Genomic DNA, 27,172 nt, shown 5'->3' with positions numbered 1-27,172 from the left:
GGGAAGCGTAGCTGCCCGTCCCCAAGACTGTGCAGGTACAGGTTGCCTTAGCAACCAGGGAAGCCTAGAGCCAGGAAGGGGCGGGGCTTAGTCCTTCTTAAGCCCAGGCAGAAGGCCCAGAGAGCAGTCCCCTTCTGGCAGCCACAGGAGCAGGAGCTCTGCGGGAGAGCTGAGCAGACCAGGTTGAGGGTTGCAGCCTGGGCACTCTGACCGACTGCAATGATGCGGGGAAGAGAGCACTCTATGGGAGGTAGGGACTAAGAGCCAGCGTGGCATGCAGTTATGTTATGAGCCAGGAGGCTCCTTGTTGTTTTGTCATGGCCGTTTGTCTCATGATTTAGTTATCAGCTATTTGGCTTGTGATTTGGTTATCGTTATACCGGAGGACCGAGTGAGGCTATAGCGGTGAGAGGAGGCCTCACGGGGGCTCCCCAGTAGCTTGGGGGTTCCCGGTGCCCAGTGGGGGCACAGTGAGCAGTGCCACAGGGTGCACAGCATGACGAGTACCGGAAGGGTGCTCGGTGCGGGGAGGTTGTAGCCCCATCTGTGAAAGGGCGCTCAGGCCCTAGAGGGGGCAAGGAGCACGGCAAAGGCCCGAAAGGGAGAGAAGCGTGAGGAGCGTGGCAAAGGCCCTAGAAGGGGGCGGTGGAGGAAACTCTGACAAGGGGGCGGTGAAGAGCCCGACAATGAAGGTAGTAAAGAACCTACAGTGTGGGGGGGAGCAATAAGAGGCCCCAAGAGTGAGAAGGGCGTTGAGGAGCCCCAAAAGGCAAGCAAAGGGCTGAGACCCAATACCATGTTCTGGAAGAAGATTACTTCAGCAACAACTGCAAGGCTTGGGCTGCAGTGCAGGGGAGGAAAGGAGCTGCAGACAGTGCCCCCTGCCATCGGGGTATATAAAAATGGGCAGCTTCCTGCTAGGTTTCATCATTCCTTAATTATGAACAAAATCAAGACGTGGCAGGAAAGAATAGGCGGGCGGTGGGCCCATTGCAGGAGGTCGGAGCTGGACGTCCGGAGAGGCTCCGGAAATGATACTCCTGCAACACCATTATTCCTGGTCACTCCTGGTGGTGCTCAGGGGAACAGTGACTCCCCCAGTGCCTGCTGATCCCCCCTGACTAGTTTATAACAGTCCATGAGATCCCCCCTCAGCCTTCTCTTTTGGAGGCTGAACAGGTTCAGGTCCTGTAGCCTCTCCTCACAGGGCCTGGCCTGTTGTCCCCTGATCATATGAGTGGCCCTCCTCTGGACCCTCTCCATGCTGTTGACATCCCTCTTGAAGTGTGGCACCCAGAACTGGATGCAGTACTCCAACTGCGGCCTGACCAGTGCCGCATAGAGGGGGAGGATCACCTCTTTGGACCTGCTCGAGATGCAGCTATGGATACATGACAAGGTGAGGTTGGCCTTCCTAACTGCCTCCCCATACTGCCAGCCCATGTTTGTCTTGGAGTCAATGATGACCCCAAGATCCTTTTCCGCCTCTGTGCTGACAAGAGGGGAGTTCCCTAACCTGTAGGTATGGTGCCAGTTGTTCCTCCCGAGGTGCATCACCTTGCACTTGTCTGTGTTGAAACCCATCCTATTCTCATCTGCCCACCCCTGTGACCTGTCTAGGTCTGATTGTAGCCTGTTGCATCCTTCCAGTGTGCCCACGTCCACCCACATCTTAGTGTCATCAGCAAATTTGGACAGGGTGATTTTTACCCCCTTGTCCAAATCGCTGATGAAGATGTTGAACAGTGCGGGCCAGAGGACCGAGCCCTGCAGAACCCCACTGCCCACGTCCTTCCAGGTTGAGAAGGACCCATCCACTACCACCCTCTGGGTGCGGCCCTCCAGCCAGTTGGCGACCCATTTGACTGTGTGGGTGTCTACACCACAGCCCCCCAGTTTCTTAATGAGAACAGGGTGAGAGACAGTGTCAAAAGCCTTCCGGAAGTCCAGGAAGACTATATGCACTGCTACCCCTGCATCTAACGATCTGGTGATCTGATTGTTGTGTTAACTAAGATGCTGTCAAACACAATAACATGCAGTGTAAACAGATACTATTTTTAAGTATCACATCAGCTAGTCCTGATTAAACTATTGAAATTACAATGATTCAGTAACTGACATGAAGTTCAAATACAGTTTGTTTCTATTAAGTCATATTTACCATCATCCCAGTTAACAGAACTTCAAGGTGGTGTTTCTATATGATCTGATTTCTAGACAAGCAAGACCAGAGTCATGGAAGCCTCTCTTATTACAAGAGACTGAAAGGACTGGGACTGCTTACTTTGAGGAGGAGATAGATAAGAAAGAACCCAACAAAAGCTTTCAAATTAAGGAAAGAGATAGTCTACTGACCTAGCTTCTCTATTTCCTCTGCGTTATGACACAAGTACAATGAAACTGAACAGAGGGTTTAGCAGGTTTCCAAAAGGGTTCAGCAGGATTCAGACAATTCTAGGGACATCATTATGTTAACTGAGAGCTTGGGATGGGATCTAAACCTTCCCTCACTGGAGCTGATGGTAACCTGTAGCTGTTGAGGGGTCAGGAGTCTTCTTCTAGACAGGTATCCTGAAGCTGCCTCCAGCAGGGTCCTTCCACCTTCCTGTGATAGATTTGAAGCAGAAGGCAGGATACTGAGCCAGCTGGACCACTCTTCCAATGTTAGAAGTGAAGATGAGCTCTGGGTGCAGAGACCAAAGCTGGGAGTTGTCAGAACCCAAACAAATTGAAATCAACACAGCGAAAGAACATGGGCATCCCATGAAAATGGATTCAAACTATGACTGCCCAGGAGGGTAGCTAAAAGACTGCCATGCACAGGCATCAAAAATAATGCTGCCAGTGGTGTAAATTGTGGGGATGAGAGGGGCACTAGCCCTGGGCACTAACTTAGAGGGTGCATTGGAATGGCACCCCCATCCACTGGACTCTGCCATATCAGGAGCAGCCCTGTGCTGCCTGGCCATAGGAGCTAGGTGCAGGACACACAGGACACAGCAGGAGCTGGAGGAATCATTGAGTTTTCAGGAAAGATAAGACCTTCCTTCACCCTCCCTCTCCCCCTGCTCTCTTGTACCCAGCAACATGCCACTGGGAAAGTTTTTCCCAGGACACCAAATGTGAAAGTTATACCCCTGAATGCTGGCACTGTTGCCAGTGCCTCACCTAATGGCTCCAGAACTGTGAAGGTCTAGAAACAGGACACTGTCCCGAATAGGGATAGATATCCTAGGATGCATAACTCCACCTCCATTCATACATGCCCCAAGCAGAGGTCTGAACGCTACAGGAGGTAGAGATCAGGCAGAGACAGATGAAACAAGGTAAATGGAAAAGGAATGAAAGGGGTGGATAAGGGTGAGTGAGAGAAATGAAAGAGCAGAATGAGGAGAAGGGACAACATGGAGAGAAATGAAAAAGTTAAGGAGACTGATTCAGAAAGGAAAAGGCAAGCTCAGCAGAGTGGGCAGCTCAAGAATAAGGGAAGTTTAGTGCAGGCATAAGAGAAAGACAGAAAGGCTGGGAGAAAAGGAGGGAAGAGAAGAAAAGGTTAAAAAAAAGAAAGGGGAAGAAATGTGGGAAGGAAAAGGAAAGAGTGGGGCAAACTGGGGAGGAAAGGATGCAGCCTGGGAGTAAGAAGAGAAGCATGGAAGCCCATGGAGCCATTGCATGAGGTCAAGGGTATAATGAGTCTGAGCCCAGCTGAGGAGGGTTCAGCTCAAGGCCCCAGCTGGAGATAAGAACTTGGCTAAGTCATCCCCTGGGGCAATAGGAAGGAGGGGCCCACTCACACAGGCCTGTATAAACCCAGAATAGATCACAGCAAGCTTTCTAGCCAAAGACAGCTATGTCTGGCTTCTTTGTTGGGGCTTCTTGGTTGGTGCTCTTTGCACAGCCCTGGCTCCTGGCTTTCCTCCTTGACCTTTTGACTCCTGACTTTAGTTCCTCAGCCTCGGCTCCTGACTCTGGTTCCTACAGCCCTTGGCTCTAAACATTGCCTTTTGGACCCTCCTCTTGTCATCCAGGTGAACCACCCTAACTACCTATGGCCTGGCCTGTTACAAAAGGATGGACCTCTAGCAGGTGTCAATCAGAACTGCTCTAGTGGAGTCCATGCAGCTGTCCCCAGCTAAGGAATAGAGATGCTATGGCAGGATGGGTAAGGGTGGCCCCAGGTTTGTCTGAGCACACTGCAGTCAAATCTGTGGGCTACTATGGGAAAAGATCATGGAGGGTCAGGCAGCCTACTCCAGCTCTGCCACCCACTAACTCAATGATTCCAAACAAGCCAAATCCTCCAGAGAAACCTGTGATTGGGGTTGCTTCAGTTTCCCAAATCAGAATCATTTAGCGGTTTTGTAAGGAGACTATAGGGACTCATGAGGCTGAAATAGCTAATGGGGACAGAAATGAGCGCCCAAGGCCTTCCGAGATCCCCTTTCACCAACACATGTTGTTGGGAAGGAGATCTTCTTGAACTTACTGACGTCCCACTATGAGTTCTCAAACTCCATGGGAGCTAATGCCACCCACACTCCATTCATGGGGGAAATAAAGGTGTTGGAATCTGGGGCTACAAAGAATTGTCTCTCTGTCCCTTTCAGGAGTTCACAGGGCAGCAACCACTTATTTTATGGGCTGTGATGGGCTTATATATGCTCCAGTAGGGTATAGTGAGTTTGGCACAAGTCCTCCTTGACAAAGTTGCAACTACCATCTTAGTTTGACCTCCTGAAACACTTCCCATGCAAAGTCTCACTTCACAGAAACACTAGTTAAACCACCAACCCACATAACTTCCCATTTTATTGGCTGGAAACAGAGAGCATAAATGACTTGACCAAAACTACACAGGCAGTTGCAGTAGAGGCTGGAATCAAATCCACATTGGGTGTCTTTCAATCAAAGCCTCATCTTTACTTTAAAAAAAATCCTTCCCTTGTTGTTGCTGTTTTTCTTCTCTCATATAAAAGCAGGCATTTCTGCTCATAAAAAAATCACATTCCTCCCCAGAGTCAATGCACAGTGTGGTATTGGACTGAACTGAGTTGTAAATGTCCTCCCTGAGTCCTTGCTTCTCACCAACCCCCTCAGTCGCAAAGGAGTCCCAGCAGGATTTCCTTTCATCTGTACCAGATTAAATGTTCAAACTTATAAACATGAAATAAAAATACTTTGAGGGTGACTCATTTGTAGGACACTTGGTTTTCTTTGTCTCATTAGGCTTCCTCATTTCCAGCTATGCTTGGCTCTGTGTAGAAATAAAATCCTGTCTGTTCCTGAGAAGTCACACTGGAGATGCACGGTTAAGTATCTGCTGCACTGGGAGTCTTGCATGAAAGCTCATTTTTCATACTGGCAGTTCATTCTGTGGTCTGTCTGTGCTCTTTGCTACTGTAATGTCAGCACACTGTAACTGGCAACAGAATTTGGACCAGTGAGTATTAACTCAGCCTGTGGGCATGGGCAACTGGTACCACCTTAGTCAGGGGGGCACGTGCCCCCCTGCCCCCCACAACCAGTCCCACTGACCAGGGGCACATGGCCAGACTTGCCTACTGGGGGGGAGTCCCCCCAGCCGATCACACTGCCCATGGGCGGGAGCTCCACGGCCATCCCATGATGGCCAATCACTGCAGCCGCTTCTGGGAGTGACTGTAGCCATTGGCTGGTGCTTGCAGGGGGGCACTAGTGCTCCTGCCTGCCCCCCCACCCCATTGCCTAAGCGGAGAGCGCGGCCAGTCAGGGGGTATACCAGCACTCTCAGGGGGTGCACATGCACTCCAATGCACCCACTATGCATCGCTACTGCCTGTGGGTATGTATTCACCTGAGCCTTAGTTCAAGAAAGTACTTTAGTATATGAACACATGCTTAGCACCTGACCATCACAAATGAGCAAGGTCAATAGAGTGAAGGTCTGAATTCTGTGCGTTTCCAAGGGTATATGAAGACATTTCAGGATTCTTGCATGTGAGAATCTTGCTTTCAACCCTGTTCTGACTGTAGAGGTGGGAAAAGAATAAAACCTAAAATCTCTCCTGTCTCTCTCTTTCCTGGGTTGTGAGTCAGTTCTACTACTATTTAGATCTGATTCTGTTGTTGACTTGTTCATCTAGGGCATTTCAAACCATGCTTGTCAACACAGTTACTGAAAATCTGTGGCTAAGGTACTCCCATGCAGAGCTGGTTAAAATCTGACTTTTCCTTCCAAGCAAAACCACCTCATCACATAACTTATCAAGAACAGCTGCCAGGGATTTCTCTGCCTGCCCTCTTGCTTCTATGGTTAGGCAAGCAATGTTTCCACTGTTTGGTTATTGAATCGGAGACCTTCACGCTCACAGATTCTACACACTGTGGCAGGTGGTATGTATAATGCAGTAGATGTGTCCAGATGTGCAATTAATGGAAAGCAATAAAATCTGTAGTTTATTGCTCCCAGGCACACTGTTTGAACATGCACCCAGAAGCAATAAACTCAGAGGCTCTGGGCCCAGGACTGCAACACATTGAGCTGGGGTGGAGCAGCCCTAGCTGGCAAGGGTCCAGGATGTCAGCCTGCCAGTCTGAGGCTACACCACCCTGCCCAACTTGTTGTAGAGGACCTGGCCTGGACAAAGATGCTTTAGCACAGGGCTAGCCAGCAGGCAGATCCCACACTAAAGCACCCATGTGCCCCAACTAACCAGGGCAGCATCTACACTTGCACTGCAGTAAATTAGTTTACTTCAGCCTAATAGCCTGCTTGTACATGCCATGGGGGTTTAATTCAGTTTAGTTCTCTAGAAACAGTGGGTTTTTAAAAACACTGCTTCAATTTAGCGAGAATTAAACCAAACTAAACCCTCATAGCATGTACACAAAGGTGGGGGCCTGATCCTTACCTGCCTCTTCAGCAGCAGACAGGGGGGTGAGTTGCCAGAGGGTGGCACCCTCACATGCTGGCACCTGACCTGGGCAGTCCCAGGGAGTGCTGCAACCGTGAAGGGAAGCACCACTCCCTGCAGCCACAGAGGGAAGCACTAGGCCCATGCACAGCTCAGGCAGGCAGGCTATCGGGAGAAAAAAAAAAAAGATCAGGCTTTAGGGCTGTGTGAAATTTCGCCAGCAGTTTTGTTTCGACACTGTTTCGACCTGTTTTGAGGTCAAAACAGCACAATCGAAATGAAACAGATATGGTCGACACAGCCGCAAAACAAAATGAGGCAAGTTGAAATTTTTCACTGTTTCAATGCCCTTTCACCCATAGACTATAATGGGAAGGTCAATACAGCCTATAACTTCGTCATTTCTGGACAGATTTGGATGAAACTTGCAGAAATGATAGCCCCTTCTGAAGGCATGATGCACACCAAGTTTCAAGAAGATAGGTGTAGGGAGTTTGGACAAACTGGACTCCAAAATCCTGAGAGCCAAAATTGTGTCGTTTATGTGTTAAGCCACAACAGGATCAAAACTACAGGAATGCTAGCCCCTGCTGAGGCTACAGAGCCTGCCAGTTTCAAGGAAATAGGTGCAGGAGGTTTGGATAAACTGCACCCCAAAATACTGAAAGCAAAACCCATGTCACGTGTATGTCTTAAGCCACAGCAGGGTCAAGACTGTCCCTGGTGAGGCCACAAAGTCTTCTAAGTTTCAAGGAGATAAGTACAGGGGCTTGGAGGAAACTGCACCTCAAGCTGTGGACAAGCAAAACCCATGACACGGGTGACACTGCGTGTGTTAAGGCACAGCAGGATGAAAGCTGCAGGCCTCTAGCCCTGGCTGCTGCCAGGAAGCTTGCCAGCTGTCGAGGAGATAGGTGCAGGGGGGTTCTGGGGCCCTGCACCCCGAGCTGCTGACAGACAAAACTCGTGACATGGGTCCTTGTGCAATTAACTGTGTCTGTCTTGGGGAAGTTGATTTCCTGCTTTGATTATTTCCTCTCCTTAGTCTGTAGTTTTGTAGGTGTTAATCCATTATCGTTAAGTTGTTATGTAGTAGCTAGGTACTGTGTATTGAGCTGGTCCTTGAGTGAATCATTACTGATTGGTAACTGGTGACACAGTAGCTTGGCAGCCAGATCTGCAGTAGCCTCCCCCTGCCCGCTCCGCCCCCCCCCCAGTGCCCCAAGACAGACAGAGTTGCACAAGCACCCATGTCACAAGTTTTGCTTGTCTGCAGCTTGAGGTACAGTTTCCCCCAAACCCCTGCACTTACCTCCTTGCAACTTGGCAGGCTTCATGGCCTCAGCAGGGGTCACAACCCCTGCAGTTTTTGGCCTGCTGTGCCTTAACACACCTATATCATGAATTTTGCTTGTCAGCAGCTTGAGGTTCAGTTCCCCCCCAACCCCTGCACCTATCACCTTGAAACTTCGTGGGATTTATGACCTCACCAGGGGCTACTACCCCTTCAGTTTTGACCCCACTGTGGTTTAACATATACACGTGACACAAGTTTTGCTTTCACAATTTTGGGGTGCAATTTCTCTGAACTCCCTGCTCCTATCCTCTTGAAACACAGCACACATCATGCCCTCAGAAGGGATTACCCTTCCTGCAAGTTTCATCCAAATCTGGACAGAAATGACAAAGTTATAGCCTGTTTCAACCTTCCCCATTATATCCTATGGATGAAACGTTGAAAGAGGGTTGAAATAGCAAAAGGTTTTGACAGAACAAAATGGAACAGCTGTTTCAACTCGAAACAAAAGTTGAAATGAAACACTGTTCTATCAAAATGTCAAAACACCGGTCAAAACAAAACGCTTCCGTTTCACACAGCCCTATCAGGCTCTCCGTTGTGGTTTTTTTTTGCAATGGAGCTTGCCTGCACAGGCTGCCACTGGGTCCCACTGCCCCTGAGCTGTGCAGGGCCCACCTAGCCCCAAGCACATCAGTTTCCAGTGCTCCCTGCACTGTTGCACTTTGTTAGGTAGCAAACTAAAACACCTTGGTGGTGTTTCATCTTGCTATGTACCAAAGTCATTTACAGTGAAATACACCACCAAACATACAAACAACAACTCCATTTAAGCCACCTTAAAGGCCAGTGTTATGCCATGTACGAAGGCCCATAGAGGCGCACATATAAATGCTGAGACATCTACTGCTCAACTAATCGGTCTACTGCACAGTAAATATCTCATGTAGACACTCCCAGTATGTGTTTCCCTGCTTTCTGTAGATGATTTTTTCTCACTCAGTCATTTACTTCTGTGCAAGGCTGATGTAAAATACTAGCAGATGGATCTGGTCATGTTTTGTGCTGGTGTATATGACATCCTGTGTATAGTACCCTGGATAATTAGGCCTTTGATGGTGGTATAGACACAATACCAAATAGAGTCATAGGGAGCATTATGCTACTGCTGCTGTAGCTGCCTTCTTTCAGGGTAAAATATACAACCATGTGATCAGGCCCTCAGTTATTAAAGAATCTATGAAGTTTTTTTGTAACTACATGAAAGTATGCTTTTCCACAACTTTACAACAACTCTCTTTGCCTTCCTTATGTTGGGCAATATTTTGATCTCAAAGACATGGATCAAAACTGATTTGGAGTAAGTGAGGTCACAACCTGGCCATTCTGTGGGTGTGTGCGCATGGGACACCTTAATGCACAATGGACTGTTCTAAAAAAATCGCCTTTGCTCCTGTGCATTAGTGCAGCTACTGAGCCTTTATCTAGTACTTCATATTAGAGGTACTAAATTTAATGCACGGTAGCAAAGACGCAATAATGAATGTGTAGGCGCACCCACTAACAGTCATAATCTTAACCATTTAGTTTAGACCTATAGTAGTCATAACCCTAACAGTACATTTTACACCACTGAGCTCTTTGTCGCCCTTTCTGAACACTTGCCTTCACATTAAACTGGCCAGATTCCAGACAAAACCAGATGGAGCAGTTTGGTTCAAAAATGTTTGCCATGTATAAATTCCCTCCGCAGTATACTTTATGGAACAAAAATTGGAGATGAAAAAGTTTAAGAGAAAACCAGCTGGTCCCTTTGCTTAATGCTGGGTTATTTCCTGTGCTGTGTATTTCAAGGCTTTTATTCAGTTTAGTTTTAAATGATTCCAGTGAAGGAACATCTATCACTTCCCTTGAAAGCCTATTCTACAGTCTGATGGACCTCCCAGCCTTCATTTTTTCCCTTGCTTGGTTCTGTAGCAGAAGCCACAAACTGTCAAATGTAATAATTTCATCACTTTATATGGAGTAAAGATAGCAAGGCTTTTGGCCTGTGAAAAATCACTCTTTTACACTGATGCAAAATATGCAGGCATTAATAGTCAAAAAAAGAATCCTCTGGGAAAAAAATTATTTCAAGACTCATGGTAATCTCCCAAGAAATGATTCTGAGGACAGTACACTGGAATGAATTGACAGACACCTGAGACTTTGCAGTTGTCATTCAGTCATTCTCATGACTACTATGAATTTCAGTGTGGCATTCCAGTCCAAACATGTAAGTTGCTGTCTTGTACATGAGTTCCAGACCTAGGATTCAGTGCTGAGAGCTCAGTGAAGGCACCTGCTTAATGCTCAGCAGTCAAAAAACCCAAAACATTGGATAGCATAAGGAATGGGATGGAAAGCAATAGTGACAATATCATAACTGGGAGACCCTTAGCTGGGAGACTGAGTGAAGTTCACGTCCTCTCATCTTTGAATAGTTATAACATAAACCAAGAGGGTTCAGAGTAAGGAAGCAAAATTTGGCCTAACAGTATGCTACATGGATGGAAATTGAAGAGACTGAGACTGTTTGCTTTAGATGTGAGATGAATAAAAGGAAGTGTGATAAAGATACTGGGCGCATCTACATAAGGCGTTTACTAATTAGCTACACAGTAAATGTCTCAGTATCTACACATGCAGCCCTATTAGGCTGGAGTAAACTAATTTACTCCACAGCAGACTAGTACTTGTAAATACAAGTACTATCCCGCTGTGAACTAAAAAAACTATGCAGCAGTGCATGTGTAGGTGCTGCTGCAGCTGACTGGGACATGAGGGTCATGGGTGACTATTGCTTCCTAAGTCTGGGGGGACACCAGATTGCCACCTGGGGTGGGGGTGGGTGGGCACTTCTGGTTTTGTGGCTGGCACTTCCAGGGGGTGCATGGCCGATCTCAGGGGGCACACGTACACCCGCATGCACCCCCAGCACATTGCCAATGACAAGGGTGCTTCAGTGCAGGGGCTGCCTGCCAGCTAGTCCTGCACTGAAGCACCCTCTGGCCCTAGCCAGCCCCTCCATAGCAACTTGAGCTGAGGGGAGCAGCCATGGGCAGGCAGGCTGACCCCTAGGGGCCTCTGCCAGCTGGGACTGCTCTGCCCCGGCTGTAATGGCCAGAACCAGAAGGGTTAACAAGCAACTTTAACAGGAGACATCTGCTTTTTCAAGGTATATGAAGTAGCTTATAGGAGCAGTTTCCTGTCTGTCTGGAAGAAGATTTATATATAGCTTTTTATACTAATTTTCAGACAGCATAAACTTTAAAAAGCAGAACTAAGAATTATAACTGCAGATGTAACTGATTTATGAAATTTCACTTAGAGTTAACAAAAAATAAATGAACGTAACCACAAAGTATAATTAACATAGTAGGTTAAACTTAGGTGGGGACATGTTAATCTCATACACCGAAGTGATATGGTGTGATTTACTTATTGGGTAAACCCAAGCTTGGGCAGTAACTTATTATAATAATTTCTAACACTTTACAACCCTATGGGATAACAGCTATAAAGTAACACTATAAATGGCTATATAACAAAAAAATTAGCATAAACAGGATATAGAAGAACACGCACATTAAGTAACCCTCAAGGAAGGATGGAACAGAAGGGTCATTGCTGTCTCATGTCCCACAGATCTTTGAATGAAGACCGGATCCTAACTGAGGGACCCTCCTCTGGTTCTCCCCCTGACAGCCCAGTTCAGAGACGTTTGACTTCGCTGAGTCAACTTGACGTGTATCTTCTAACTGAGGGACTATTGATAAGTTGCTAACTGAGTGGGAACTCTTGGTTAATTCCTTTGTCTGTTTTATTATCATTGTCAATTTTAACTTGTATTGTTATGTTGTCTGTTTATTAGCTTAACCTTTTTATTAACTGTCATATGTGTAAACTATATCTTTTGTTGTTATAAGTAAAATTTACTCTTTTTTATAAGTGAAATTTGTCATTGCTTTCCTTCCCAACATCACCTCCTCGATCCCAAACCAAAAAGCCCAGTGGCTAGTAGAGTTGTAGTGCTCAGTCAGTCTGCAACTAAATTGATATACTCACAGTGCCCAGCTGGCCTGTGACACCCGGCTCAACATGCTGCGATCCCGAGCACATGTGCAGAGGTGTGCTCACCAGCAAAAAGCTCTGGAGCAATAAACTCCTGAGCTTATGACTGCACATTAGTAGGCACATGTGGATGTGTGTGCTCAGACTTATAAGCAGTATAAAGAAGACAGATCAGAATTTGCTTTTTACAGAAAGCATAATACAAGAGCAAAGGGCTGTTCAGAGAATTGGAAGGCAATACATGCAGAATGAATAGAAGAAGACACTTCTTTTTAAACATGCAATTAACTGTGGAACCCATTGTATGGGATATTACCGTCAAAAGTTTAGCAGGATTGAACATATGCAATATATGGATGAGACCAGCCACAGAAACTTGAGATAGTTTATTCCCTGAAATGGGAATTATGGGGAAAAAAATCCTGAGAACAAATTGAAAATAAAAAACATTTATACCCTGTGGGCATAACTGTTACAGAGAATTTAGCAGTTTCTTCAGAAAGAACACTGGCTTATGTCAGATACATACTACTTGGCTTGATTAGCCGTACCCAGCAAATTCCTACATTTTTACTTCACTTTGTGAAAGAGCTTCTTTCAGCTGCTAGCAGCAGAAAACCCTTACCTCGGAGCTGAGCAGGTCTGATACCGTTTAACAGAAGGCACTGGTGACACATAAGCCCTACCTATTTCATTAACATATCCAGAAATACACCACAGACAAATTCAGTCCTTGCTATCTTTGTATAAACCTAGATTTCAGGGGCATAATGAACTTGGGCTTGCACCTGTACAGTAACAGTGAGAATGAACCATATTTCCTTCTGTATCCAGGTTTGCAATAAGACATTTCAGAGGTGACAAAGCCAAAAACAGAACCTGGCTCTGGTATTTTCTACCATATTTTTTGTGAGTTTGGGACAAACCATTATACAGAGGGGGCATTTACGAAATTCTTACCTGAGGTTGGATATCAAATCCCACCAAAAGCCATGGGACTTGCTTAAAAACCACTGATACAACCAAATGTGCATTTCCCTTTGGGTGGGTATATAACCTTCAGTACATGTGTCCCCTTCTGGTGGCCAGTGCGCATGAGATGAAAGGAAGCCACTATAACAGCCACACAAGGAAGTTACTCCTTTAGTTTAAACATTTGAGTCTCATCCTTTTTGTTGCTGACAATCCCAGATCCTGCAGGCAGGATGTCTCACTGATATATTCTGCTCACCTCTACAGTAATTTGCATCTTCAAGTAAACAACAGATCCTAAATTCATCCCAAATTAATACTCTCTTCCAATTCATTTCATTCTTTTATTTCCTCAAAAATAGATCAACAATGGCTTGGTTGCATTTTCAAATCTTACAACCCACTTGGAGTCCTGTAAACACTTTTATCTTTCTCATGAAGCATCTATCATAAATTATCATAACCAGTTGCTTCCAATAAGAAATTAATTTAAACACAAAAAATGATACAAATGGAAATGTTTTTCCCTTTCCCCACCCCACCCAATCTGTTGGCAGGATCAGTCTAATGGCTCTAATTATGAGAGGTCATGTGCCTTGATAAATGGTGGCGTTCCCGGAAGTACTCGTGGCATATTGGACACGTTAGCTTCTCTTCACGTCGCCTCTTGCACTGAGACTCGGCAGAGGAGTATTCTTTTTTATGATGGGAGCGCATGTGGAAGACCAGGTCAGATGTCATACGGAAAGAGAGGTTGCATTTGGCACACCAGTTCTGGGCAGCCACACCAAAGGAGGTGAAGGTGGGAGGCAGGAGTGTCAAGGAGGAGGAGGAGGAGGAGGAGGAAGTGGTGGTACTCTGCAACTGCCCTCCCATTTGTTTGTGCCACGGTTCTGAGGAGTATGAGAAAGCTCCACTCTGAGTAATGCTGGTCTGCAGCATCCGAGAGTTACCCACATCACCAACAAAGAACTTGGAATTCAAGAGATTACCATAGCACATGATGTCTGTGGTGGTGAGGAAGCTAGACAGGTCTCCCAGGCTCTTTGTTGAATCGTTCACGGGATGAGGGGAGTTTACCGCTCCCTTGTCCACTAGACACTTGGTGGGTTTGCTAAAAGCACTTTTCTGCTCACCTCGGGCTCTGGTGGGCCACACGAAGGAGAAAGCACTACCAGAAGAGTTCAGTGCTACATCCTTGGGGATCTGCTCCTTTCCATACTGGACTAGGCCATCTCCTTGCTCCAGTTCCTTAGCTCTCTCACTCCTCAGCTTGTCCTTTGTCCTCCTAACCTCAGTGAAAGCACTCTGTTTCTGCTCTGAGTTGTCCTTCTTAGTCACCTGCCTCCCTGAACTGATCTTCCAGAAGGAACCACCCAACACATGCTCCCCACCCACTTCCTCCTTGCCCCCATAGCTGTGCTCCTCCACCAGGTTATTGGTTTTCTCTAACAACACAGTTTTCCTGCTCCTGTTTTCCACCTCTTCTGATTTTGTTCTCCTATCGCCTATGCCATGGGCATCATCTTTCTTGGCAGACATTTTGATCTCCAGGTCCCTCACCAAGCTGTGAAAGTTTGTGGCCTGCTCAGCTATGTTGCTTTTCAAAGCCTTATGGTCCTGGAGGTTTCTCCACAGCGGGGCATTCTTCTCTGGGATGCAGAGGAACCGGATATGAGAGAGATACGAATGCTCACATGTAAAGACCTGGTCACATTCAGGGCACTTCAGCTCTGTGGAAACAGACAACAGGCAGTGAGGTCTGTGCAGTCAGAGGCATGGATGCAGATCGGGCCTGACTGCTCTCAGCAATGGGAACAGAAGCCAGGAATAACTCCACTGATTTCAGTAGGGGTTGAATGATTGTAAAGTTAATACAAATGCTGAATCAGGTCCTGTGTCACTACAGAAAGTGCCCTGTGTGACTGGTGCCTCCTGAATCTGGGGGGCCACCTGCAGAAGCTGCTGATGGTGGCAGCCCTGTCGGGGGGGGGCACCAGCCCTACCAATAGCATCAGTGTCTGACATCGGAGGGGCACCCCCTACCATTCGCCTATGGGAAGTGCTACACACACATTTACTTCTGTACTACACACAGCAGTGCTAACGCTTATGCTATTAAGCCACGTTTTCATCCAGTAAAACTTCATGGTAAGCACTAGCCTGAATCAAAGCCTCCAGCCTTTAGGGTGGTTCAAAGCCTAAACCCAGATCTGCACCTAAGCTTCCCAGCAGGACCCTAGCTTTGCCACACGCTGGATACCAAGCCCACTGTAACACTGAAATGAACTGAGCAGATGTCAAAAAAGCAGGGTGCACAGGCTGTGGCCTTAAGTAACTATGCAGCTTACTCAAGAAGTTTAATGTTTTCTATTTAAAAATCCTCTAAGGATAAATCCTGAAATCTGTACTCCTGTACAGCCAAGTGATTTGTTGAATATAAGTGAGCTTCTCCCTGTGGTGATACAAATTATCATTTAGAGATCCTCCCTATCAGGAGACTGAAGGAGTTGGGTATTGGGAGATGGTTAGTGACTAGTTAGGTTAGTCAGTGAGAGAGATACAAAGGGTCTGTAGAGGTAGTCTGCTCCACAACCAAAGTTTCTTCTCATTCATGCATGCCTGTCAATGCCCAGTGATCACTAACCCCTGCTCCTATCAAGACCGGGCTAATGCAGCAGACTAAGCTACATCAAGAAGTGGTCCAAGCATGAGTTATATTGAGGGCCAAGATCAGTTGCATCATTCAAACCAAACATTGATCCCCTCCCTGGCTTCCAGGGGAATAAAAAGTACATGATATATGGCTGTTTTTTCCATGGGAATTTTCAAAGTCCAAGGGAATTAGATACCAAAATGTCCCTTAGGCCACTTAGGGCATTAATATAGAAAAGGCAAACACACACACACACACACACCCCCCCTGAAAAGTGACAATGAAAACAGCATTGAGGTTTCCATCTTTGTTCTCCCACTCAAAGACTCCAGCATGGGGCACAAGTAAAACATTTTCTACTGACTGCCCAGTCCTGAAAACCCAATCTAAGGTAACAGTCAAGCTGGGTTCCTTCCCATTCAAGCAGCATTGCCTACAACAAAGATACTGCAGGCTGACTTCAGCCCTTCCTGACCCTGGGGAAATCTTAGTTTCTTGCAGTTAGGCCTTCTGTACTTACCGTTTTGAAGAGTCCTGGCTTTTATCTCATTAAAACCAAGGAGGCTGGAAAGCTCTTCATCATACCAAACAAGGAGCTCCTCATTTCTGTTTATTTTCCTAGTAGACCGAAAGTACAACTGACTATTTTTTAAATAGGCTTCCAAGTTCTGTTCCTTGCTATTGGCAGCTGCTTGAACAAGCCTCATCCAGGGCAGTCCAGTGGGGCTATGCACTGAGGAGACATCTACCTGTGAGACACAGGACAGAAACAGAAATTTAGGGATTTTAAATGCTCAATGCAAGATTTCCCCCCCAAAAAACCCATCAACAAAACCTATTCATGTCTGCTTCATATGTGAGGCAATTTGTTTAGGGCTATGGTCCTGTTGCTTACACACATAGGGTTTGACCCAAAGCTGACAGAAGACTTTCCCAGCTAATGGATCAGGCCTATGGGGTGAAATTCAAGGGTAAGTAGAAGGCTGCTTATGGCAAATGACACACCAAAGTCTCACTGATTAGACCTGGTTTAGGTGGTTTACTGAATTTTTTGGGCCTTCTGTTGTCACCCTGCATACAGATAAGTTTCATCTCACAAGTGTTTTTAGCATGTTTCCATCATGCCATAAATCAGGGGTACACTTCTGGCAGGGTGGGGGGAGGACGAGTGGCAGACGAATGCAGAATGGGGTGGGGCTTGCATGCAGTGGTGCAGGGTGGTGGATGGCAGCAGCAGCCACTGTGTGTGAGCTCCCCACTCCACATCTGGCCGAGCAGCATCTGTGCAGGCCACAGAGGGGAGCAGCTGCCATCGCCCCCCAGCCCTGCTCCTGGGAGGCAGAACTCCGTGTCTCACCCCGACCTAGCACAGCACTTGTTTTGCCCCTTAGTTCCTATAGGGGCTGTGAAGCAAGACACGTTCCGGTATGAAGTCACAGTGAGCCATGGTGCTCACCAGAATGCAGTACCAGAATATGCCTTGATTCCTAGCCCTCACAGGCCAGCTTGAGATGGGATGACTGCTTTGCCCTACAGCTCCTAGAGGGCTGCAAAGCAAGGCACTTGATGCATCCTGGCCATGGGAACCCTGGGACTAGGGCGAGGTTCCCTAATCTGAGGGTCCCTGTGCAGTGGGACCTGAAAAACTCACTAGTGCAGCTAGGCTGTACACAAGGTTTTCTGATATCCCAGTGCATGGGCCTCTGGCACCAGCCCTAGGGCACCCTTGAGGTTGGGACTGAGAATCAGCTATTTATTGGTCCCAGTCCCATGACCACAGTGGAGTCTTGAACTTCCCCTGGTGTATTTCCAGGATTGAGACTAGAAAGGAGGACAGGTGCTGGTTGCCAGGGCAACCACAGTGGTCAGCTGACCAGAAGGGGGCAGGGCCTGGCTGATTATAAACAGCACAGGCTGAGACCAAGGAGGCAGTTCCCCTCTGGCAGCTGAAGAAGTTGGAGCTCTGGTGGAGCAGGTAGTGCAGAGAAGCCCAATGGCCTGAAACAGCTCCCGTGTGAGGAGACCGGGTGGAGGAAGCCCCGGGTAGGGAGTTGGGAGGATAAACAACCATGGCTTAGAGTTTATGTTTTAGCCTGGAGGCTCCGTTTGAGTTATAGCCGGTTGGCTAGAGTTATTCTGTTTTGTTTGTTGTTACACTGGAGGACCAGGTGAGGCTGTAGCGGTTGGAGGAGGCCTCATAGGAGCTCCCCAGTAGCGTGGGGGTTCCTGGTGCCAGAGAGGGCACAGTAGTCAGGTGCCGGAGAGGGCACAGCAGTTTGGGGGCCAGGCATGACTAAGGCTACCTGAGCCCCAATCGAGAGAAGCCCCAGTGAGGGCGAGTACACAGAGAGGGGTGAAGCCCCAGAGAGGGCGAGTGCGCAGAGAGAAGCCCCAGAGAGGGCGCAAGACCCAGATAGGGGGTCTGGAGGCCAGGCATGGCTACGGCCACCGAGCCTCAATTGTGAGGAGCCCAGTGGGGTGCAGGGCCCGAGAAAGGGGTCTGGGGGCCAGGCACGGCTATGGCCACCTGAGCCTCAATTGTGGGGATTGCGAGGCAAGGCCCCAGGGAGGGCAACCATATAGAGAAGAGCCCCAGGAAGGGCGTGGGCACTAATAACTGACTCACTAATGTCTGGTACATCTGAGAGGTTTGGGGCATGGTATTAGGGGTGGTAGGAGCCACGCTTAGCCCAGAAGGCTGGGTGCACCAAAGCAAGCTTTACAAACAGGGGGCAGGATAAATAAGAGCACCGTGTCCAAGGGGGACAAAAAGGCGGCCTCCCTTATAATACTTTAGTCATGAAAGACGTGGCGGGCGAGAATGAGGGTGCTTGATCACCAACTTGGCATGGTAGGGGGCACCAAGAGAGGTCACGGCCGCTCCTGGGTCCCTGCCCTGTGACAGAGACCAACAATCAACTACTTGTCAGTCCAGGTCCCAGGTTCACACTGGGCCATGCTGGGCTGTAGACACTCAACTTTCAATTTGCAAGTGCAGGGGGAGCCTGGGATCATGATCCTGGACTTCTCCTGAACTGGCAGCTAGTGATGGTGCTATTAGTTCTGATCCCCAATCCCAGAATTGTGCAACCTGTCTGTACATGTGGTGTGGCAGCAGGCATGGTTGTTGGGATGGGAGATCAAATTCCATCGGGCTTTAAAATAGACATGTACTATGGTCCTAAAGAACACATTGCCAAAGCTTGGTTTGTTCGTAAAGAACAAGCTTAGTTTACAGCTGTACACAGCTCCTTTTATGGTTACCATTTTATACCATATAATCCAACAGAATTAATTTAACCACATGTGCTGTCTCACAAAGAGAAGTACCCCAAAATACACAATACCAGAGATTACTCAGGTTTATTAATAACCATGTGATGTTGTTAGAGGAAGCAATGCAGAGAGACTAGACTCTTACCACACAAAAATCAGATCCTACCCCTTCATTTTTTAAGAGAGAGCCAAGTACTGCTTATACAAAGGATAGGCAAAATACAGCCAACAGATTAGATCTGGCACACCAAGGGATTTTGACCAGCCCATGGTGGGTTCTTTGGTCCTGCCTAGCCCAGGCACAGGGAGCAGCCCGGGCCATGGTGCATATAGCTGGTCCTGCTGACCCTGGGCACACAGCAGGGCTGGGGTGGTGCAGTGGCTAGACTCCATTTCTTGGCAGCCCAGGTGGTGGCAGCTCCTGGCTGCTACTGCCGGACTCTGTCCTGCTTCCTGGCCACCTTGGACTATCCTCACCACACCTACCATTGGAGGTAGGATCTGCACTGGCAGAGTGTGCAGCTGGGTGGCTGAGGTGGGGCTGTGGGCCAGCGGTGAATGGCATCCAGGAGTGAAATGGCCAGGCAGGGCCAGGGAGATCCCAGGATCTTGGAGCAGTGATAGCACAGGGCTGGGCCCCAGGGCAAAGCCATGATGTACACCTGCAAGGCCCTGCAATGGGTGCAGGTTCCATGGGCAGAGGTTCGCAGCTCTGCCCTGGCTCTGGCCCCATGCTGTCATCACCCCAAGATCACAGCCACAGCCCTCCACCTGCCTGCAGCCTCATCCTACCATCCGGCCATGCACCCTGCCTGTGCAGCTTCCTGCCACGGAAGACCCTGGGATCATGGAGCAGTGACAGTGAGAGGCCAAGTCTGGGGTTAGGGCAGAGTCCTGTTTCTATGGGCAAGGATGTGCGGGGAGTGCATCACTCCCTGAGACAGGCAGGCAGAGCCAGGAAGACATGGGATCTTGGAGTGGTTATAGTATGGGGCCAGGGCCTGAGACCGAGCCATGACCCAATCCCTGCATGCCCCTGCCCATAGAATGCACACCTATCACAGGGCTGTGCAGGCAGCAGATCGTGGCTCTGCCCTGGGCCCCAGCCCCGTGCAGTCACCACCCCGCAACCCTGTCCCATGACCCCAGCCTTACCTGCCCATCAGACATGCTTAATTGGGCAGCTGTGACATTCAGAAAAGTTACAGAGTTGTCTTTTTAACAGTGCATTTCAGCACTGGTATGATTTCCTCTGGCAGAGGAATGAAATATATTCTATGTTTTGGGAAAGGTATACATGTCCACACCAGAAATAGGTGTGTGTATATATATATGTACACACACCATATTTAATTGAGTCCAAGATGAAAGCTTTTTCCCTATCAGGGAGTATGGGGAGGGAGTGCATGGTGGGGTGCAGGTAGCAGAGGGACAGACATGGGGGATAGGTACAGGCATGGTGGTATAAGGGGCAGGGGAGCAAGGAACAGGTGTCTGGCCCCTCCCCCATCCCCACCCCCACCCCCACCCCACTGCTTTCCCTCCCACAGCAGTTGGGGGAATGAATTTAAGATGAGCTTCCACTAATTAGATTCTATACAGAAAAATTGTAACAAGTAAATTTAAAGTTGTCTTGGATTCACGTAAATATGGTAATGTATATATACCTTTTCAAGTGTAAGAGTGAAGTGTGCCACCAATTTTAATCCAGGAAAAAAGTGCACTGCAGGTATCAAAGTTTAGGAAACACTGCCATAACCCTTCAACTCATTGCTTTCTCATTACACATCCCATTCCTGACTGGGTCCATTTAAGCAGGGCTCTTGGATTACCTCGCACATGGCAATCTAGCCTCATTCTAATATTCGAAAAGCCTTAGTCTGTCTGTCTGTAACGCTGTCTGAAACAACCAATCAGAGCGTTCCAAGAGTGTTCGGGGCAGGCAGCGGAGTGCTGCTGTGATGGCAGGGACAGAGTCCGGGGGGGGCCAGCACCACAGGCCTTGCCAACCCCCCCTCAGCCCTGCTCCCTGGAGGTGGCAGCAACAGTGGATGGAGCGGGCTCGGACCCCAAGCAGTGGGGAGGGAGTGGCCCTGGGCCCCAGGCCCAAGTGGTGGGAGCAGAGGGGGGGAAGAGGGGGAATGGGCCCAGATGGGGGGGGCAAACACGGGGCTCTGTCCTCACCCTGCCCCCCACCCCCTGTCATTCTTGATGGGCAATTTGCTAGTACGTTGAGATAGCTCAGTGCAGTTCTCCTCAGTTTACAGATGGGGAGGCTGAGAGGGGCAGAGATTTGAGGGGTGGAATACTAGTTTTTTTGTGTGCGCTTAAATGGCACTTACCAGCTGAATAAGTAGCCTTTTTGCACTTACTCCCAGTTTACAATTCAATTACCCCTGCAATGTGGATGTATAAGCATTCCTGTGGCTGGGCAGATATGTGGCGGTGTATGTGTATCCCTGAGTGTAAGTCTCAAAATAATAATGAGAAGAAGAACCCATCCATGTCTTGTGGTACACTGCAGTACAGTCTTTAGTTATACAATCATGCTATCTTTGCCTCAAGCCCTTCTTCCCCTTTCCTTCCCCCACACTTTCCTGCCCCCATTCTCCTCCCAACTTACTCCTCTAGCAATGATCCAGCTAGGCAATATTTTCATCTGTCCTCATCTTGCAACTTATCTTATTTACTCTACACCACCTGAACCCTGCATTGACCAAGGACTTCTATTTTCTGAAAGGGGTTATCTTTGGTGTCTACCACAACAGTGTTTGCTTTATTTGCAGGCTGAGAAAGGTGATGGGATGGGCTTTCACAGCTCAGATACTGAGGAACAGGGAACAGGTCATTGTCAAAATATACAGAAAAAAAGTTGCGTCTAATTTCTGAGAACTTAAGTGATGACTTTGGAAGAGAAAAATTTGGGAACGAAAAATATTTAGTGGTGAGAACAAGCTTGATTTTTTTTTCCTCACTGTTTCCACTGCAGTCATACAGTATTTCTTTTTTTGCATTGGAAAAAATGTTTCTTTTCTGTCTTTTCAGTTTTTTATTTTGTTTTTAACTCTCTTTGGATGGCACCTATCATGCAAAAATCATGGTAGCAGCATGGCTATAAGAATGAAATGTTATGAGACAATTAGTGAAAGAGATAATTAGGTAAGGAAGACACTAAATAAGCAAGCCCTGCAACTGGCCCCCTTTAAAATATACAATAATTCAAAATGACTGCGAAATAAAAGAACCTGACAGTGACACAAATATGCAGTGGTTGTAACTACCAGCTACAACACAGGCTGTGACTAATTACAGTCTGTCTCTTGAAACTGCTGAGCACACACTCGAGTGCTAACTAAAGACAAAAATGTGGCCATAAGAAAGAGGGCTGAAAATGTATAAAAGAAAAAGTGAGCGTGCAGGGCAAAGTGGAAGTGCCTGGCATGACAAGAAAGTGAAAAACCCGGGGGATTTTTGGTTTGTATGTGGACGTACCCACAGATCCATAACCCAGCCCCTCTGTGGACAGTGGCTATAAATTCCTTCTGCCTACAGAGAAGAGCTTAGTGAACCAGGTGGCCTTGGGAGGGGAAGATAAGGAAACTCACCTCTGTCCTCCAGATTCCCAAGAAGCCACAAGCAGTGGTAAGTTGTGGGGCAAAGAACATGAGGGCTCAGCAGGTCAGGTTAATTTTCAGATGTTTGTTTTGTTTTGTTGGTTGGAAGAGTCACTGCTTGAATTCCTTTGTTAGTTTTTGCGGCTGTTAAACTGGGAGCCCTTGGCCACAAAGGAAATGAGCAAAAAAGGGGATTCCCATTGGAACTAAAAGTAAAAGATCATAGATCATAGTGCCTGCTGAGGGAGACCCTGGCTGGGGAAAGTCCTACCTGAAAGTCCTGCGAGATTGCTGTGGACAAAGATGACAGTGAACCTAAACTGCTGAATTTTGATTCATATTTTGCCTTGTCCCAGACAGTGAGTGGGTGGATGGGTGCACACATACACATGCTCCTTTTATGCAGCTTGTGCTATAGGCGAACCCTGTTCTTGGTAGATTCCTTGATTCTATGTTACGAAGATGTAAGTGAGGATGTGGAGGATGTGGAAATCACTCAGAGGAGAAGTTTTGCTTCTGGAGCAGTTACCAGTAACTTCTCAGGAGGCAGTTTTAGTCTTAATGCTATCTTCCATATTTAAAGCAACCCAGGCACTAGAACTAGATGTGTCCTCATGAAATTTTAGACAACACTAGGATGGGAAGTACTGCTAACAGAGAACTGAACTGAATTATTATCCAGGAAGATTTAGATAATCTTGTGGAACAGAGCTTCAGAAATGCTGTGAAGTTTAACAGTATGAAATGCATTCATTTAGGGACCAGTAACATGGACTTCATCTGTAAAATGGGGATACATAAACTGCAAAGATCTAAGGAAGAGAGGGACTCTGATGGGTTGGTCAAGTGTAGAATGGCCATAATCTGCCAGTGTAAAGCAGCCAATCCTAGGTATACTAAAGTATATTAGTCCCCTGTAGCAGCAGCTGAGACAGGGAGGCACTAGTACCATTGTACCAGACACTAGTAAGATCCCATTTGGAATACTGTGTGCAGTTCCGGTTAACTTAACCCAGGATGAGTACAAAGAAAGCCCCCTGAGCTGGTTAAGGGAGATGGAGGTCTTTTCTTATGAAAGAACAGGCACATCTAACAAGTTTTGTGCTCTGGGCAAAACTCTGCTAGGGCTGGGGGAGGAGTTACCAAGTGCCAGAAAGCAGGAAGTGATCAGTCTTATCTACTCCAGGAGACTCAAAAATCCTTCTGTCAACTCACTAATTGCCCATCCCTTGCTGCAAACTCCAAGCCCGGCTCCTACCACAACAGCTGGGAGCTGTTGCTCCTCTATCAAAGGCTCCCTGAAGAAGCTGCCATTGTGGGATCTCCTCTAAACTGGTGCTTGGGGCCTGTGCCTTGCTCACCCAAACCTAATCATGATACTATGGAAAAAAAATGGAAGTGGCTTGGCTCGTTTATCCTCACACAATGCAGATTAAGAGAGCACATAATTGCTCTTTACAAGTACAATTGTAGGGAGAACATCAGGGAGCAAGAAGACAAAAAACTAGGGAGGAGTATAAGGGTAATGAATAGGCATGCAGGGATGAAATCAGGAAGGCCAAAGCACATCTGGAGTTGCAGCTAGCAAGGGACGTGAAGAGTGACAAGAAGGGTTTCTACAAATATGTCAGCAACAAGAGGAAGATCAGGGAAAGTATGGGTGGGGGGGGGGGGGGGGGGGGGGTGGGGGGGGGGGGGGGGGGGGGGGGGGGGGGGGGGGGGGGGGGGGGGGGGGGGGGGGGGGGGGGGGGGGGGGGGGGGGGGGGGGGGGGGGGGGGGGGGGGGGGGGGGGGGGGGGGGGGGGGGGGGGGGGGGGGGGGGGGGGGGGGGGGGGGGGGGGGGGGGGGGGGGGGGGGGTGGGGGGGGGGGGGGGGGGGGGGGGGGGGGGGGGGGGGGGGGGGGGGGGGGGGGGGGGGGGGGGGGGGGGGGGGGGGGGGGGGGTGGGGGGGGGGGGGGGGGGGGGGGGGGGGGGGTGGGGGGGGGGGGGGGGGGGGGGGGGGGGGGGGGGGGGGGGGGGGGGGGGGGGGGGGGGGGGGGGGGGGGGGGGGGGGGGGGGGGGGGGGGGGGGGGGGGGGGTGGGGGGGGGGGGGGGGGGGGGGGGGGGGGGGGGGGGGGGGGGGGGGGGGGGGGGGGGGGGGGGGGGGGGGGGGGGGGGGGGGGGGGGGGGTGGGGGGGGGGGGGGGGGGGGGGGGGGGGGGGGGGGGGGGGGGGGGGGGGGGGGGGGGGGGGGGGGGGGGGGGGGGGGGGGGGGGGGGGGGGGGGGGGGGGGGGGGGGGGGGGGGGGGGGTGGGGGGGGGGGGGGGGGGGGGGGGGGGGGGGGGGGGGGGGGGGGGGGGGGGGGGGGGGGGGGGGGGGGGGGGGGGGGGGGGGGGGGGGGGGGGGGGGGGGGGGGGGGGGGGGGGGGGGGGGGTGGGGGGGGGGGGGGGGGGGGGGGGGGGGGGGGGGGGGGGGGGGGGGGGGGGGGGGGGGGGGGGGTGGGGGGGGGGGGGGGGGGGGGGGGGGGGGGGGGGGGGGGGGGGGGGGGGGGGGGGGGGGGGGGGGGGGGGGGGGGGGGGGGGGGGGGGGGGGGGGGGGGGGGGGGGGGGGGGGGGGGGGGGGGGGGGGGGGGGGGGGGGGGGGGGGGGGGGGGGGGGGGGGGGGGGGGGGGGGGGGGGGGGGGGGTGGGGGGGGGGGGGGGGGGGGGGGGGGAGGGGGGGGGGGGGGGGGGGGGGGGGGGGGGGGGGGGGGGGGGGGGGGGGGGGGGGGGGGGGGGGGGGGGGGGGGGGGGGGGGGGGGGGGGGGGGGGGGGGGGGGGGGGGGGGGGGGGGGGGGGGGGGGGGGGGGGGGGGGGGGGGGGGGGGGGGGGGGGGGGGGGGGGGGTCCTTCACTGAATGGCAGAGGCAACCTAGTGACAGATGATATGGAAAAGGTCAGCTCCCAGACTACTGCAGTTAGCAGCACAGTTTGGGGAGGAGGGAGCAGCCAACAGTGGTGAAAGAACAGGTTAGGCACTATTCAGAAAAGCTGGACATGCACAACTCCATGGGGCTGTACGTGATACACCCGAGGATGATGACAGAGTTGGCCAATACAGTTCCAGAGCTACTGCCCGTTATCTTTGAAAGCACATGGCAACTGGGAGATGGCCTTTCTGATTGGAAATGGGTAAATATAATAATAATAGAGTGCCCATCTTTAAGAAAAGGAAGAAGGAGGATCCGGTGAACTACAGACCAGTCAGCTTCACCTCAGTCCCTGGAAAAATCATGGAGCAGCCCACAAGGAGTCCATTTCTATGCACTTGGAAGAAATGAAAGTGCTTAGGAACAAGCAAGATGGATTCACCAAGAGCAAGTCACACCTGACTAACCTGATTGCTTTCTATAATGAGATGACTGGCTCTGTGGATGCAGGGTGAGCAGTGAATATGATATTTCTCATCTTTAGCCAGGCTTTTAATACAGTCTCCCACAGCATTTTTGCAAACAAGCTAAGGAAGTGCAGGTTGGATGAATGGACTGTAAGGTGGATAGAAAACTGGCTTGATCATTGGGCTCAAAGGGTACTCATCAATAGCTCAATGTCTCATTGGCAGCCAGTATCAAGTGGAGTGCCCCAAAGGTCAGTCCTGGGGCTGGTTTCATTCACAGAAGTTTAGGGCTGGAAGGGACCTTGTGAGATCACAGGGACCTTGTGAGATCACTGAGTCCATCCCCACTGCTCTGGGCAGGAAAGACTGGTGGGGTCAAATAACCCCAGCAAGGTGTGTATCCAGTCTCCTTTTGAAGATCTCCAGGGTAGGTGCCTGGCACCACCCTCTCTGGGAGTCTATTCCAGAGTCTGGAATAGAGTTTTTCCTTATATACGGTCTGAAACATTCTGCTAGGAGTTTATGACTGTTGCTCCTGGTTTTCTCCTGGCGTGCTTTGGTGAATAGTGGCTTGCCTAAACCCTGATGCTCTCCCCTGATATACTTGTAAGCTGCCATCAATCCCCCCCAAAGTCTTCTCTTGCTTCAGGCAACCAGCAAGAGCCATGATGGGGTCTCTGTTTACATCCCATGGCACATAGCTCTAGCTGTACAACCCACAACCGAGCCACAGAACAGGCCCCAGCCATCAAACCCCAGCAATACAGGCCTGCTCCAGAGAACCTCTTTTCCTAGAAAACTCACTGGTCTCTCCAGTAGCAAAGACTGAACAAACCACCTTGCATTACCAACCAACATACACACAGCCAGGCCATAAGGTTTCTTCCTCCTTGGCTCCCACACCCCTTTCAGAGATCTTGCTGCCTGAAGAAAATGTAAACAACGGAGACCTGCCATTAGCTGCCCCTACACTCTCCTTGCCCTTTCCCTTTGGAGCCT

The 27,172-nt window shown here is 49.8% G+C and overlaps 1 protein-coding gene across 2 annotated transcripts in view; it reads right to left on the bottom strand.

Moving 5' to 3' along the window:
- Nucleotides 1-12,754: 12,754 nt before the first annotated feature.
- The window catches only part of ZNF488 (zinc finger protein 488), a 46,223-nt gene continuing 31,805 nt past the window's right edge, over nt 12,755-27,172 (bottom strand). For both annotated transcript variants that reach the window (XM_090057387.1, XM_090057388.1), the window contains exons 3-4: nt 16,455-16,683; nt 12,755-15,011 (exon numbers count right to left, since the gene is read on the bottom strand). In XM_090057387.1, coding sequence (XP_089913513.1) covers nt 13,852-15,011; nt 16,455-16,683 — 1,389 coding nt within the window. In that variant the 3' untranslated portion in view covers nt 12,755-13,851. The remainder of the gene's footprint in view (nt 15,012-16,454; nt 16,684-27,172) is intronic.

Source organism: Crocodylus siamensis, chromosome 7, assembly GCF_052110815.1.
Source record: "Crocodylus siamensis isolate JL-2025a chromosome 7, ASM5211081v1, whole genome shotgun sequence".
Lineage (NCBI taxonomy): Eukaryota > Metazoa > Chordata > Crocodylia > Crocodylidae > Crocodylus > Crocodylus siamensis.
The sequence above is the reverse complement of the archived record's forward strand: the minus strand, read 5'-3'. Positions and strand labels throughout refer to the sequence as shown.